The sequence below is a fragment of the Podarcis gaigeae genome, assembly GCF_964106915.1.
Source record: "Podarcis gaigeae genome assembly, chromosome: 12".
NCBI lineage: Eukaryota > Metazoa > Chordata > Lepidosauria > Squamata > Lacertidae > Podarcis > Podarcis gaigeae.
Genome location: NC_139688.1, coordinates 1,513,356 through 1,528,823, shown reverse-complemented (window position 1 = coordinate 1,528,823; position 15,468 = coordinate 1,513,356). Strand labels below are relative to the sequence as shown.

Sequence of the window (15,468 nt, the reverse complement as noted above, 5' to 3'; positions counted from 1 at the left end):
CCTTTTAACCCTTGGCAAGCCAGTGCAGCAAGCTCCCCCCCTCTTTTCCCTCTCTGCGCTTTCTCTCTCGCCAGAAAAGCTTAATTTTATTAACCTCAACATTTGGGATCCTCTCCAAACCTGTGCCAAAGTTGTGCGGTCCTTTTGCAGCGAAACACCCGTATATTTTGCAACTCCACCCCCCCCCCACCCACTGAATAAGTGATGCTCTGAGGGTCATAGCTATCACCCCAAATCCCAACGCTGCCCGGTTCGCTCCAAACCAGTGCCAAAGTTTGGCAATGGTCTTATAGGAAGCGCATCAAGGAATACATCCAAGTCAATGCCAAATTATTATTATTATTATTATTATTATTATTATTATTATTATTATTATTATTTTATACCAAGCCCATCTGGCTGGGTTTCCCCAGCCACTCTGGGCAGCTTCCAATAAAATATTAAAATACAATAATCTATTAAACATTAAAAGCTTCCCTAAAGAGGGCTGCCTTCAGATGTCTTCTAAAAATCTGGTAGTTCCCTTTGACATCTGCTGGGAGGGCATTCCACAGGGCCGGTGCCACTACCAAGAAGGCCCTCTGGCTGGTTCCCTGTAGCTTTGCTGCCAGAAGGCCCTCGGAGTTGGACCTCAGTGTCCAGGCTGAACGATGGGGGTGGAGACGCTCCTTCAGATATACTGAAAGTTTTGCTATTGTTATGCAACCTTTTTGCACTGAACCGCCCCGCCCCCCGTTTCATCACACCCCCAAAAGTGGATTACTACTCTTTATTTTGTGGGGACCTCTTGGCTGGCCTTCTGAGCTGTTCCCCACCCCCCACCCCCCTTGGCCAGAAACAGGGGGAACGGCTTGCTGTGAAAGGGCTCTGCAAGAAGCAGGGAACCCCATTCTAGAATTGGAAGGGGAACCCCCTAGTCCTGTCCTCCCCAAATCAGGAAGGAATCTCAGCTAAAACATCCCTGGCAGATGGCCACCCAGGCTCCTCCCCATCCCTCCCTCCTGCTGCCGCTTTCCTCCTCGGGTGGCACTGTGGCTGTTTGCGTGTGACACGGGATCCCGTCTTTGTCCACTGGCCAGAGCCTGCTTAGGTTTGGCCCTCCCTCCCCTCCAGGGCCACGGTTTTGGAGGCCCCACGTGGAGGCTCTGCACACACATCCCACCTGTGTCAGGGAGGTTTTTGACTATAAACTGTTAACGGAGAAATCTGAGGGCTCCCTTGGACAAAAAACAAGGACACCAGCCAGGAATACCAGAGCGAAACAGCAGCCAGTTGGCTTGGTCTTGATTGAAGACTGTCATGACAGGACTCCCACCTGCCACCAGGTGGAACAAGATGGAAGCCCCCCCCCCCCCCGAAACAAAAGAGAATCCAAACTTATTGGCTGCTAATCCCTAATCACTAATACATCATGAAAGGGGAGGTCTGGTGGCCGTAATCTGCGCATCCTGGACCCTGCCCCATGGTTCCCCTTGCCCTCCACCAAACACCCCTCAAGTGTAACAAAATAGATCTTTACGTTTCCTTGTTCCCAGCCAAGTTCATCCCACCCTTTTGTCTTCATCTGGGTTTATTTCTGGAAGGACTACCTGTCTGGCACTCAGGTCTCAGGATGCCAGGGATTATCACTCAGGCAGAGGGGCTGCTGAGTAGCTGAGCTCACACGTCTATATGAATTTCTGAAGTTTTCCCAGTGAGCCAGTACATAGGAACATTTTTCAGTGAATTCTTACATTTGGTATCGTGCAGCAAAGGCCCTTTGAATAGATAGGAAGAAACTGTGATGAAGTGTTTTGTGGGGACAACTCACAAAAGCGATTGTGCTGATTTTGGTAGTGGGCTGCATGTGCATGATATCTGCTGGAGGGAAACCCCCCCCCCAACCTATACATAAATTTCTGCAACAATACAATCTGATATATATTTGAACAGGTAATATCGGAAGATACATGGGAAAACAAATGTCAAAAGATTTTGAATAAATGGACAAGTTACAGGAATTGGATATCACCAGGAGAAGCCAACCCAAGCATCCAAATTAGAATGAATAATCTGTGCACATGGTTAAAGATCTGAAGAAAGAACATGTTTTGGGGGGAGGGGTTAAAGGGGAGGGAGGAAGGAGGGAAATAGGATAAATGAGCAGGGACAAAAGTATATACGGTTATCAATAACTAGGAGGAGGAGGATTTTGATGCATGTTATTGTTAGATTTTTGACTGAATGTTTTTTTGTAAGTTATTCAACATCTCTGGATGAAAGTGTATTATAAAGAATGGAAAAAATAAATTATTAAAAAGAGAGAGAGAAGGGGGGGGGAGAGAAGGAAGGATTCACCCCTGGAGAATTAATTCCTCCTCGAGGATGTGAGCAAGGGGGCTGGATACTTTCCTTCCTGAGAATGCAATGCCCACCTCCCTCCAAGGTCACGCAAGCAGCAGAAACATTATTATTATTATTATTATTATTATTATTTTATTACTCCATCTTTTCATGAACTTCTGAAATACTTTATTTCAATTGCATGTAGGTGTTTTGAGGAATGTCTTCTAATCTGGTCTTGCTTTCAGATGTGACCATGGACATTGTAAAAAAGTTACCCTAGCAACTGTTCACTTTGCGGCAGAAAGCATCATTTCTTTTTATTCATTTAGTTTAAAGATGGTGGGATTACAGGTCAAATGAAGGAGGGAGGGGACCTGGGAGGTAAGAAAGAGTGTCTCTGCTCAGCTGCGAAGCTCAGTGGGTGACCTTGGGACAGTCAGTCCCTGTGGGTGGATCCAAACACAGGAAAGGAACGCTATAAATAAGCCAGAAAGAAAACAAAAGAAGAAACCTGCCATGGGAAATGTTTTAAACCATTCCTGCTCTCTGGTGCCATCAGGTGTTGCATGTTTAAAACGCATTCAATTTGTTGCTTCTTTACTAAAGTAGCAGAGACCTGTCTCTCAGCCCAAACTACCTTAAAGAATTGCTTGTTTGTTTAAATATTTATACACAGATGTATCATAAAATATACCACAGTGGTTTACAGCAATATAAACCCCAAAAAATAACATAATAAAAAGTCTAAAATAAGGTAAAAAAAAAATTAAAAACCCCAGCATCGATAGCCCCTTGTGGGGGATGTACAGTCCGACCTCGGGTCACAGGCGCTTCAGGTTGCGCTTTTTCGGGTTACGGACCGCCGAAATCCGGAAGTACCGGAACGGGTTACTTCTGGGTTTCAGCATGTGCAGAAGTGCTAAATCGCGCTTTGTGCATGTGCAGAGGCGCCACATCACAACCTGTGCATGCACAGATGCGCCACTGCGGGTTGCGAACACTGCGGGTTACGAACGTGCATTCTGCATGGATCAAGTTTGCAACCCGGGTGTCCACTGTACTCTTAATTACCTGTACAGGCATGGCAAAAGAGGAAATTTTCCAGCAAGCATTAAAGGCTGGCACAGCAGACACCCATTGAATCTCTAGTGGCAGGACTTTCCACAGGACACAGAAGACTAAAGTAAAGGCTTGAAATTAACACTGGTAAAAGGATACTTCCTTGACCAACATGTGGGGAAAGTGGAATAGATACAGCCGTAATGCAGCTAAATAATGATAGCAAATTTAAAAATTCATCTCCAGCCTGCCTGTCCCTGATTTTGAATTGGTGTGTGTGTGGCCAGGAACAGACTCATGAAAAGCCCTCCCTCAATATCAAAGAAAAGAAGAATCTGGGACACAACCAGGATATTCAGGGCTACAATATTCAGCTCTGGCTCTCCGCTGGGAGACGCCTCCTGCCCATTCTACACAGCAACTCCCTTCCCTCTGCCTCAGTATTAGGGCAATGTCACGGTCACCTTTACAACTCAAGGGAGCCTACATAAATCAACGTCATCCCCCCTCCAAAATACCCCCACCTTAAAATCACAATTTAAGAAAGCAACAAGTATGAAACACTAAAAAATAGCACCTAAACTGGGGCAGCAAATGCCTGGGGGATTAAAACACATATCAATGGTAGCAGAAATCAGAGTGGATTGTGTGGGATAACAACGCTGTTCCTCTACTCCTTATCTACCCAACGCTGCTTCACAACTACCACCCCTCTCACACCCCAGCCTCCAACTGTCTCTGCTGAAGAGGCCAGAAACCATATTGGCTGAGTCCTGGAAGATCTACTCTCTGCCTTGCAGGCCTTTTCCACCTGGCCTGGACTGACTCCAGCTACAAAAGCTGAGGCTGCTGAACAAACTCTTGGGCTTGGGAGTTTTTGAGGGGGGTTCTTGCTGTTGATTTTTTGTATCTTTATTTTAGATCTTGTATATTTATTGTATATCACTACTTTTGTTATGTTGTACTTATTCAAACCCCCTTTAAAACTTTCGGCCAATCACCTCTCACCCCCAGCAGTCCAAATTCATTCTCCCCATCTCCTTACCTAACACTACCTTAAATGTACTATTATACTGTACTTACCATTATTATATTAATTACATGTGTATACAACTTTAAATACAAACACCATAACATCACAGGCAAACTTTAAGGAAATGCACACACATGCACTCTTTCAGAGAGGCTCATTAGAGAGGAAGTGTGGTTTAGTGGTTAGTGTGTCAAGACTACGACCTGGGAGAAGCGAGTTCAAATCCCCACTTGGCAATGAAGCTCACTGGGCGACCTTGGGGGCCAGTCTCTGCTTCATAGCCTAACCTACTTCACAAGGTTCTTGTCAGGATTAAAGGAGCTTGGGGGAGAACCGTGTGACACCACCTTGAGCTCCCTGGAGGAAAAGGCGGCATATAAATGCAGTAAATGAATTTCAATAAGGGCAAATGTCAGGTTTTGCACTGTCATTCAGAATCTTGGTTCAATCTAAGCCATCTTCCATGGGTCAGACATGTGCAGGTGAGGACTGGAGTTGGCTGAAGCAAATAAACTGTGCTTGGTGTTGCTCCCAACCACCTTTGAGTACAATGAACACAAAACTCATTCTTCCTCGTGGATACAATTATTTGCTGCTTGCATCCTCTCTTTGAGGATTTGAAGAATCAAAGGAGGACAGCAGCAAGGGAATCTTTGACCTACCCTTCTCACAGAGGGAACTCCTGGCTTTTCTGGAAGATGTCCTGTGTGTGTTCATCAGAAACCAAGAGGAGCTCAAGGTAGCACCACCACCATCCTGGACATGCCAAGGAAGACAGTTGCAGCCAGGAGCACCACAAATTTGCCAGTTGGAGGCTCTTGGAAGTACGTGAATTGTTTGTCAGCTTCTCCAAAGAAGAGCTCAGCGTTGATGGCTAAATTCACCAGCACTGCCAAATTGCTCATCACCCTCTTGTATATAAGCTGGTAAAATGTGGGATTTGTAGCTGGTTGATTGACCGAAACCAAAGAGTGCCCACTAATGGTTCCTCGTCATCCTGAAAAAAAGGAATAACTGGAGTGCTACAGGGTTCTATCCTGTGCCTGTTTTTGCTCAACGTCTTTATAAATGACTCGGACAAAGGAATTGAGAGGATGCTTGTTAAATTTACAAAGGACACCAAACTGGCGGGGTGGAATGGGGTAGCTAATACTGAAGAAGAGAGAATCAGGATTCAAGATGACCTTAACAGGTTGGGAAACTGGGCTGAAACCAACAAGATGAAATTTCAATAAGGTCAAACATAAGGTTCTCCACTTAGGCTGCACAAATATAAAATGGGAGACATCTGGATTGCTAATATTACATGTGAAAGGATCTAGGTGATTCATAGCAGACCACAAGCTTAACATGAGTCTACAGTGTGATGCAGCGGTAAAAAAACCCCTCATGCTATTCTAGGCTGTTACCAACAAAAATCCCCAGTCGAGGGAAGTCATAGTACCACTCTATTTCTGGTTTGGTCAGACTACGCCTAGAGTCCTGTGTCCAGTTCTGGAAGCCACAATTTAAGGATACATCAAGCTAAAATGTGTGCAGAGGAGGGTGGCCAAGGTAATAACAGGTCTGGAAGCCAAGCCTTATGAGGAACGGTTGAAGGAGCAGGGTACGTTAAACCTGGAAAAGAGGCAACTAGGAGGAGCTTTGATAGACATCTTCAAATATCTAAAGTACTGTCTCTTGGAAGATGAACCAAGCTTGATTTCTCCAGCTCTGGAGGATAGGATCCATATTGGTGGATTCAAGTTACAAGAAAGATTACCTTGACACATAAATAAGAACTTTCTGATCATAGGAGCTGTTCAACATTGGAATGGACTCCCTCAGAAGATGGGGGCTCTCCTTCCTTGGAGGTTTTAAGCAGATAGCCACCTGCAATGGATGCTTTAGTTGAGTTTCCTTTATTGCAGAGGGTTAGACTGCATGACGCCCAAGGTGCCTTTCAATTCTACAATAATATGATTCCATTAGTCTCTCCGTTGTGAGTTCTTTGATGGGCTGTGAGATGGGACCTCTGACTAAAGCTCTTTCCACATTCCAAGCACTGATATGGTTTCTCCCCTGTATGAATTCTTTGATGGGAAGTGAGACCTTCTTTCCGACTGAAACTCTTTCCACATTCCAAGCATTGAAAAGGTTTTTCTCCGCTGTGAATTCTTTCATGTGAAGTGAGATGAGCGTTCCGGCTGAAGCTCTTTCCACATTGCAGACATTTAAATGGTTCCTCCCCTCTGTGAAATCTTTCATGCGAAGTGAGACTTTCCTTCCGACTGAAGCTTTTTCCACATTCCGAGCACTCATAGGGTTTCTCCCCTGTATGAATTCTTTGATGGGCTGTCAGATGGGTTCTCTGATTGAAGCTCTTTCCACATGCTAAGCACTGATAAGGTTTGTCCCCTGTATGAATTCTTTGATGGGAAGTAAGATTGGCCTTCTTACTGAAGCTCTTTCCACATACCAAACACTGATATGGTTTCTCCCCTGTATGAATTCTTTGATGGGAAGTGAGACTTTCCTTCCAAGTGAATCTCTTTCCACATTCCAAACACTGATACCGTTTATCACCACAGTGAATACTTTGATGTTGAACAAAGTAAGCGCTTGTACCAAAGCTCTTTCCACATTCCAAGCACTGATAGGGTTTTTCCCCTGTATGAATTCTTTGATGGAAATTAAAACTTTCCTTCTGGGTGAAGCCCTTTCCACATTCCAAGCACTGATAGGGTTTCTCACCTGTATGAATTCTTTGATGGACTGTAAGATTGGCCCTCTTACAGAAGCTCTTTCCGCATTCTAAGCACTGATATGGATTCTCCCCTGTATGAATTCTTTGATGCGAAGTGAGACTTTCCTTCCAGGTGAAGCTCTTTCCACATTCCAAACACTGATATGGTTCCTCACCACTGTGAATTCTTTGATGGATAGTGAGATGAGATTTCCGAATAAAGCTTTTGCCACATTCCAAGCATTGATATGGTTTCTCCCCACGGTGAATACTCTGATGTCGACGGAAATTTGTGCTTATATGAAAGCTCTTCCCACATTCAAGGCATTGATATGGATTCTCCCCTGTATGAATTCTTTGATGGGAAGTGAGACTGCACTTCTGAATGTAGCTCTTTCCACATTCCAAGCACTTATATGGCTTTTCCCCGGTATGAATTCTTTGATGGGTTGTAAGACTTAACTTCTGAGCGAAGCTCTTTCCACATTCCAAGCACTGATATGGTTTCTCCCCACTGTGGGTTCTTTGATGGGCTGTGAGGTGGTAGTTCCGACTGAAGCTCCTTCCACATTTTAAGCACTGATAAGGTTTCTCTCCAGTGTGAGTTCTTTGATGGGCTGTGAGGTGGGCCCTTTTACTGAAGCTCTTTCCGCATTCCAAACATGGATAGAGTTTCTTCTCAATGGGATTTCTTTGATGAGAAGTATAATGGGAGCTGTGACTGAAGATTTCTTCACGCTCCAAATAGTTATATGGTTTATCCACTGTGTGTATTTTGTCATATTCTCCCTGGTTCTCAATTTCCCATTTATCGTCACCTGCAAGGGGGAAAAATGGATTAGAACCTCAGGAAGAAATGGAGCCCTAGATAACGTGAATCTGAAATTTGAAAAGCCTAGATCTTCTCCTAGATGGGTTTTGTTTGGTCCATTCATGGAATCTGCTACATCTCCACTGTCAGTCTTCTCTTTGTTTATTTTTTTCTATCACTTTTTAGTAAAACCTGACTGAAGCTATGTTAACTTCCCTCACTACTCTGAATCCTACATTTAAAAAGGCCAGGTTAGTTCAGACCAGCCTGATCATTGCTTAAAAAGACATAAATGGAGGAAGACTATACACAGCCAAACAGTTGATAGTCCTCCATTCCAGGTGAGCTGTGGTGCTATTAGAATCCCAGGTGCTGTAGGTGGTGCTGTTGAGCTACATCAAAATCTTGGAGCTTTCTCACAAGGAGATATGTATTGAATTTCAAATCAGATATCATGATCCAACACAGAGCCTTACTTAGAGAGGCCAAGATCCCACAATTCTCTTCCATGACTTCCTTATGCAGAGCTCTCTGGTCAGGATTTAGCAATGCCCACTCCTCGTCTGTGAAACGAACAGCTACATCTTCAAAGCAAACAGAACCCTACAAGAAAAAGGGAAACGTAGCCCTCTTAAACAGCATAAACATCATCTACTACACATTGCTCTGTTGTTTTCTGCCTGGTAACTGCTGCATTGCCTTAATGGGGTTGTTTTGCTGCACATTTTAAGCATGGATGCTTATTTTAACATCTTAATGGAGTTCTTTTACTGTGTATTTGAATGAAGTGTGTTAATGTTGTTGTAAATGGGAACTCCACATTGTGTTATTCAAATCAAGTATTCTCTCACTGTGCAAGGGTGGGGGTGGGGGTGAGCAAACTGTCCTGATGCCCCTAAGTCAAGGGGTGCACAGGGGCATGGGGAAGGGAAATCTCTGATGTGAAACTAAGGGAGATGGTTAGATGAATCCTGGCCACTGTTTTTTCCGTGTTGTCAGCTGCTCAGAAGCCTATTTTAGCATTCAACAAATATAGAAATAAAATTGTAGCTAGTGACAAATAATACTAGTGACATTCAGAAGGCTAGTTAAGATGAGGTGGCTGTTCCTTATTCTCAGCACATAAGCCATCTGGAATGGCATTTTAAGCCTTTGTTAAGGACAGAAGCCAAGAGAAGGAGATTCATTCAGGCCCAGAGGCAATCTGGCTGCCCCGTCTCTCAGCCTCTTTCCCCCCCATGCTCCTTCTCCCCACCTCATCTGGTTCCACAGCCGCGACTTCTCCTCCGCCACCAAGAAAAGATGGATGAGGCGGTCTTGCCAGAATCCCTCCGCCATCTGTGAGACAGAAAGGTGAATGAGAAGTCAGAGGTGGAGCTGTGCATGGCGAGCGAGAGATGGGCCACAGAAACAGCCTCCCGTGCCGAGGGCATTTGGACATTGGCAGCCATTTCATATTTTAGTTATGTGAAAATTGATGCACCCTGCTTTGGGCTCTTGGATCCCACCAATGACCATCATCTAAGAAAGGAGTGGATTCACCCCGCTAACTGCCCCTCATTAAATATACCAGACCCACCTCATGGTATGCAAATTACACGAATTTCTGCAATTTCCCACAGGTTACCTTGTGAGTATATTTGGGGAGGGGAAACTTAAGTGATTTAGAGTCTTAGGAAGGAGCTGAACAAAAAGAAGAGGTTTGTGGGGGGAAATTCGGGTCAGGAGATATGTCCTTTCAAATAAAAGTTATTACTTAAACTAAATATAAATATATCAGTGAAGTATATGCACAGCTTTTCTTAAACTTCAGTTGCTAAAAGCTCACTTGCTGCACTTCAGTTAAATGTTCAGGTTTCTACCATAGGAGGTAAAAGGCTTAACTTGGTTTCTGTTTCTTCTCTCTCATTTCTTTACTTATTTATGACTCTTAATACAACACACCTTCCTTCTCAGCCTAATACTTTGGTTCCTGAGCGAGGGGCATTTTTCGTTCGTCCGCCTCTCTCTTAGCCATCCCACTCCTGAGGGATTTCCCACAGACCCAGGGGATCCTCTCAGCCCTTGTTCTTGGTTTGGGGATCTCCTTTTCCTAGCAGATCTCTCCCCTCCTGACTGGAAGGAGACCCTGGTTTAGTCCGTCTTCCCACAGCTCCTCCCTCTCCTGCCTCCTCTCAGACTCAGCCCTCCAGATTAAATCCTGTCTCAATACTCTCCTCAGACCCTCCACTGGGTCGTCTTCCTTTCTAAGCTGCTGCGAGGCTCCTTCTCCTCTCAGATCAGAGCCAGTTCTCCCCCAGACAGAGCCTCTCTGAATAATAGCAATTACTATTATTGTTTTATAATCCTCACTTCCCCTCTCAGATCAGGCCCTGCCCAACTCTCTCCCTCAGAAAGGGCTTCTTGGGTTTTCCCTCCAAAAGGGCTGGCAGCCAATCAGAGAGAGAGAGAGAGGGGCTCCCGCCCTCTGCTGGAACGTCAGAGGCACTGCAGCCCCACACTCTGCTCTGGCTCCACTGTCCCTCACAGGCCATCAAGTGTGTTCTCCAAAAAGATTAAAAGGATTTAGAGATTCGTTTCAAAACCCAAAGAATGTGGGCTAAGTAGAGAAGAAACTCCTCCTTACCCAGCGGCCTCTCTCTGGTGTCCAATGCAGCCCTCTCTGCCTCAGAGGAATCAGGGCCCATTTCTGCAAATGGATCCTTTCCCTGAAAGAGCAACTAAGATTCCAAAAAGAGAACAGGCAGCAGGATTAGAAAAAGGGTGGCAGAGACAAAAAATGATGCATCTCCCATATCATTCAGAGCCTCTTGAGGGTATCCTGAGGAAAGTCTCTCTCACCTGCTTTCTCTCTGCCTGCTTCCTCTCCTCTGCCTGACTCAGGAGGAAACCTTCGGCCAGGGCCACCGCCTGGGAACTGGTCTCAGCTCCGCATTCCCTCACCCAGCTCTCCATCTCCGGTGGAAGGACAGCCAGGAACTGCTCCAAGATCACCAGGTGCAGTGTCTGGGCTTTTGTGTGCCTTTCTGGCTTCAGCCACTGATGGTCAAGGTGGTAGAGTCCTGCTGCAAATCTCTTGGGGTCCTTTGGCCTCCTGGTAGCAGAACTGCCTGAACCGCTGGCTCTGCAAATCCTACAAAGCAAATACACTGTCAGGAGGGGGAAATGTTCTCTGAGCAAGCGTGGCTGCGTCCTGCTAGGAACCAAGCCTGGACTCCATCACATCACAGATTCTGAGATTTCTTCAACACAAAAAAGAAGAGACTCTAGCCCTCCTAAAATGTGGGTTTCCTAACCCTGGGGTTCTCCAGGGTTGCTCCCTCCCCCAATTCAGGGCCCATTTCTTTCCTGCTTCTGCCTGATTTTTTGCACTTGGAACCTGCAAAGTTCTCAAGACAGACGACTTCGGTGGCGTCTCTTTTTCTTTCTCCTTATCCAGCCCACCCCACGAGAGCCAAGTAGGTGAGGCCAAAGGGCAGCGCTAGAGATCAAGTAAAGAAGAGCTCTCCTTTCTGTGGTTGTAAGTTGTTTTAAACTGTTTTTAGTATTGCGCTTTAACATGGTTGTCTTCCCAGGGTACTTAGGATAAACAGCAGGTTAATAATACTAGTAATAAAAATGTTGCATAGCTTAACCCACATGCAGCCATATATGTTTGGGGCTATTCCTGGATCCAGAATGGTCACTGAGTGCCCCTTTCCAGGTCTGTCTAGTTTGCCCACCCCTGTCCCCTTGGAGCAGAGATGACACGGCCAGGGTACTCTCTGCTGTGGATCAGATAGGATCATCGCAATGCCCTCCAAGTGGAACTGCTCTTGAGGATGGTTCATGTGATAGCCTGGGACTCGGGCTGACTTGGAGCCAGAGGAGTCTCAGTCCACACCAGATCCTTTGCCTAGTCTGGGGCCTGATTCTGAAGAGCTCCAGTCTGCACAGGTCTCCTGCAACAAGCACCAGCTGGGCCGAGTTAGGGGCCTGATCCTGCCCTGGCTCCAGAAGCAAGGATGACCTCATTGCCTCTAGCTGGCCCATCACTTACAGCTGCTCCACTACCAATTGGGTCAGGAGAGGCTGAGGCGGCCCCTGGGTCTAGTAACCCACCAATGTCTCCTGAGCTGCAGAGACTGAGGTCTGAGAGAAGGAGAAACCTGAGTACTCGCAGGAGAAGTGCTTGCCTTCGGGCGAGACAGGGAGGTGAGTCGCTGGGGGATCAGGACCGGCCGTTACCCCAACAAAGATAAAAGGCTGTTGGACCCCGCCCCAGGCTGCGGGAGCTGTATGCCAGACCCTGCCTGTGATTCTATGCCTTGGCCCTGTCGGACTGACTCCTCACGTAACCCTTGGATTCGGGAACGCACCTGGATCACATTACTGGGGCCACCCCCGGGCCCAGCGCAGCTCAGAATCTGCTCCAAATGGCAGAAGCCGGATTGTTGGCTGGGTTCCCTTTCTTTACGAAGAGCATTTCTTCCCCCCCTTTTTCTCCAAGGAGCATCCAAGGGTCTCCCCCTCCTCACTGAATCCCACCCCATGACAACCCCTGAGAACACATTTAATTCCTGTTTTAAAACAGCCGCATTGGTGGTCCCTTCATTTCCAGGTCCAATTCAAAGTGCTCACAGGAGGACTTCACTTTGGCCCCCAGATATGTGAAGAACCACCTTCTTTGTTAGAGGCCCTCTTGGCTGTGAAATTTGGGGGGGGGGGCTCTTGGTAGCTTCACCCCCTTGAGAGTCTTGGCTGGGGGTGGCCCAAGAGAGGGCATCCTGGGGGCAGATCCCTACAGAGGCACCTCCCCCTCTTTCCCAAGGCCTCTGACAACGGAGACGCGTGTTTTCAGGGCCCAGCCTATTCCTGTGATTATTATTTGTTTTGACTTTTAAAAATATTTTAAAATGGTTGTAAGCTGCTCTGGGTAACAAATGGAACAGTGGTAACAATAGCAATAATAATAACAAACAACTACACTAATGAAGCCTCCAGCGTGAGAAAAAGATAGTCTACTAGAATCATAGAAATGCAGCAGCAGGACAAAGAATAGGCAAAACAACCTCCAGTACAAAGCCTAAAGCTTCAAGCATGTGGGAAAATAGCCTCAAGGTACAGTTGAGAGGCTTAGGAAACAGGCATGGAGCTTGTTCGAATTTGCAGACTTTTGAGAATTTGGCTCAATCTGGTTGATCTGAATTTAAATTGAAACACAAAGCATTACCTTTGCTTTGAACCTCCCTCCCAAGTTCATCAATAGACTAACACTTTATCGTAGATTTGTAGAGTTGGAAGGGACCCTGAGGGTCATCCAGTCCAACCCCCTAAAATGCAGGAATCTCAACTGAAGCATCCATGACAGATGGCCAGGCAACCTCTGCTTAGAAACCTTCAGTAAAGGAGAGTCCACAACCTCCCAAGGGAGACTGTTCCACTGACAAACAGCTCTTTCCACCAGAAGATAATTCCTGATGTTTAGTTTGGAATCTCCTTTCTTTTAACTTGATGCCATTATTTGAGTCCTGCCCTCCTGATCAGGAGAAAGCAAGCTTGCTCCATCTTCCATGTGACAGCCCTTCAGATATTTGACAATGTCTACCATAGCTCCTTGGGGGACGCGGGTGGCGCTGTGGGTAAAACCACAGTGCCTAGGACTTGCCGATTGCATGGTTGGCGGTTCGAATCCCCGCGGCGGGATGAGCTCCCGTCTTTCGGTCCCAGCTCCTGCCCACCGAGCAGTTCGAAAGCACCCTTAAAGTGCAAGTAGATAAATAGGTACCGCTTTATAGCGGGAAGGTAAACGGCGTTCCGTGTGCTGCGCTGGTGCTGGCTCGCCAGAGCAGCGATGTCACACTGGCCATGTGACCCGGAAGTGTCTGCGGACGGCGCCAGCTCCCGGCCTCTAGAGTGAGATGAGCGCACAACCCTAGAGTCTGTCAAGACTGGCCCGTACGGGCAGGGGTACCTTTACCTTTACTTACCATACCTCCTCTTTATATTGTTTCTTTGGTAACATAAGAAGAAAAATGGCTACTACTCACATTTAACCTAAGCACAAACCCACAGGCTCTTGACTAGGTGTTTGGCTGTTGACTGTTATCTGTTAACTCCGTTTCCCCTTTGTTTCTGTTTAAACCAATTCACGAACCTACAACTCATCCATTGACCACTAATAATGTTGCAGATATCCCTGCAAATCTATTACGCTATTTTTGTGATATACAAATGACAAGTGAAGACTTGGCCTATTTATTTGTGTCCTTCATTCCTTCTACAAACCTTGTTTATAAAACTCAATTAAAGGTTCTTCCAAAAAGAAAAAGGCAACACACACACACACACACCTCTCATCTGCACTGCATCTGCAAAGCAGGATCAGACCCCTTTAAAGAGCCCTGGCTTCCTCCAAAGAATCCCGGGAACTGTAGTTTGTTAAGGATGCTGGGAGTTGCTAGGAGCCACCCCCTCAGAGTGAGGTGTCTGGACACCCGAGAGGTTGCATGTCTGAACAGGCACACCTGTGTCACCCAAGAGTCTGGATGACACTCCTGTCTGATGAAGGGGCTGGGGGAGCAAAAGCAATGGAGATTTTGCTTGCATCTGGAGGAACATCAGAACAGAAGATGAGACCTGCAGGATCAGGCCAAGGGGGCTCCATTGAGTGTTCTCACAGGGACCAATCAGGGGCCTCTTCTGGGAAGCCCACCAGGCGGATCCGAGCCCAAGAGGGTCTCTCTCCCTGCCTGTGGCTTTTCCCGCAACTGGGATTCAGAAGCATCCCTGCCTCCGACTGGCCATCCTGGCTAGGAGCCCCCCATCCATAGCTGTCAACGTTTCCCCCTTTTTTTAAGGGAAATTCCCTTATTCCGAATAGGATTCCTCGCAAGAAAAGGAAAAAGTTGACAGCTATGCCCCCATCCATGCATTCCTTATTCATTTTCTGCACAGGTCAGGTTGTGTTTATTGTTTGGGTCTATTTGACAGCTGAATGTTTCCGTCTGGCTGCAACCTCCATTGACAAACGTGACTGGGTTATAAATCTGAAACCTTCGTGCCCGCGAGCAGCGCATTGATACAAAGGAGGAACATAGTTGCAGACCTCCTGCAAAGTGCCCCCTCCCTGGCTTTGCAGAGAGGAAGGGAAAGGCCCCCCTGCTCCCAAACTTGGGGGTCCCCAGCATGCATGAGCCGAACAGCCCCCCACGCACCCTCCCCCGCAGCCCTGGGACCCCTCCCCCAATGCACGGGGGGGGAGACAGGCGACTCACCAGATCTCCGGAGAGGCCCCCCGCCCACCGCTTGCAGGAAGTGACTTGGAGGGAGGGAGGGACCTGGCCCCACCCCCACCTTTCTCTCCTGCCCGCTCTAGGAATCCCGCTCCGTTCCTTTTAACCCGTGCAAAGCCGGGAGCACCAAGATCACCCCCCCTCTCCCCCTCCCTCTGCGTTTTCTCCCTTCAGAAAATCCCTGCAAAACAGAACCCGCTAAACAACAAGCACAAGCAGCACGTCGGCTAACAAATTGTTT

At 46.9% G+C, this 15,468-nt stretch overlaps 1 protein-coding gene across 1 annotated transcript; it reads right to left on the bottom strand.

Moving 5' to 3' along the window:
* Window positions 1–2,611: 2,611 nt before the first annotated feature.
* LOC310827732 (uncharacterized protein) lies at window positions 2,612–15,296 on the bottom strand. Its single transcript, XM_083704116.1, has 6 exons — window positions 15,210–15,296; window positions 10,795–11,086; window positions 10,580–10,661; window positions 9,209–9,291; window positions 8,430–8,556; window positions 2,612–7,960 (listed from the first exon to the last, which is right to left on the bottom strand). The coding sequence occupies exons 2-6, from the start codon at window positions 10,906–10,908 to the stop codon at window positions 6,366–6,368; spliced, it is 2,001 nt and encodes a 666-aa protein (XP_083560242.1). The 5' UTR covers window positions 10,909–11,086; window positions 15,210–15,296; the 3' UTR covers window positions 2,612–6,365.
* Between the last annotated feature and the right edge of the window lie 172 nt (window positions 15,297–15,468).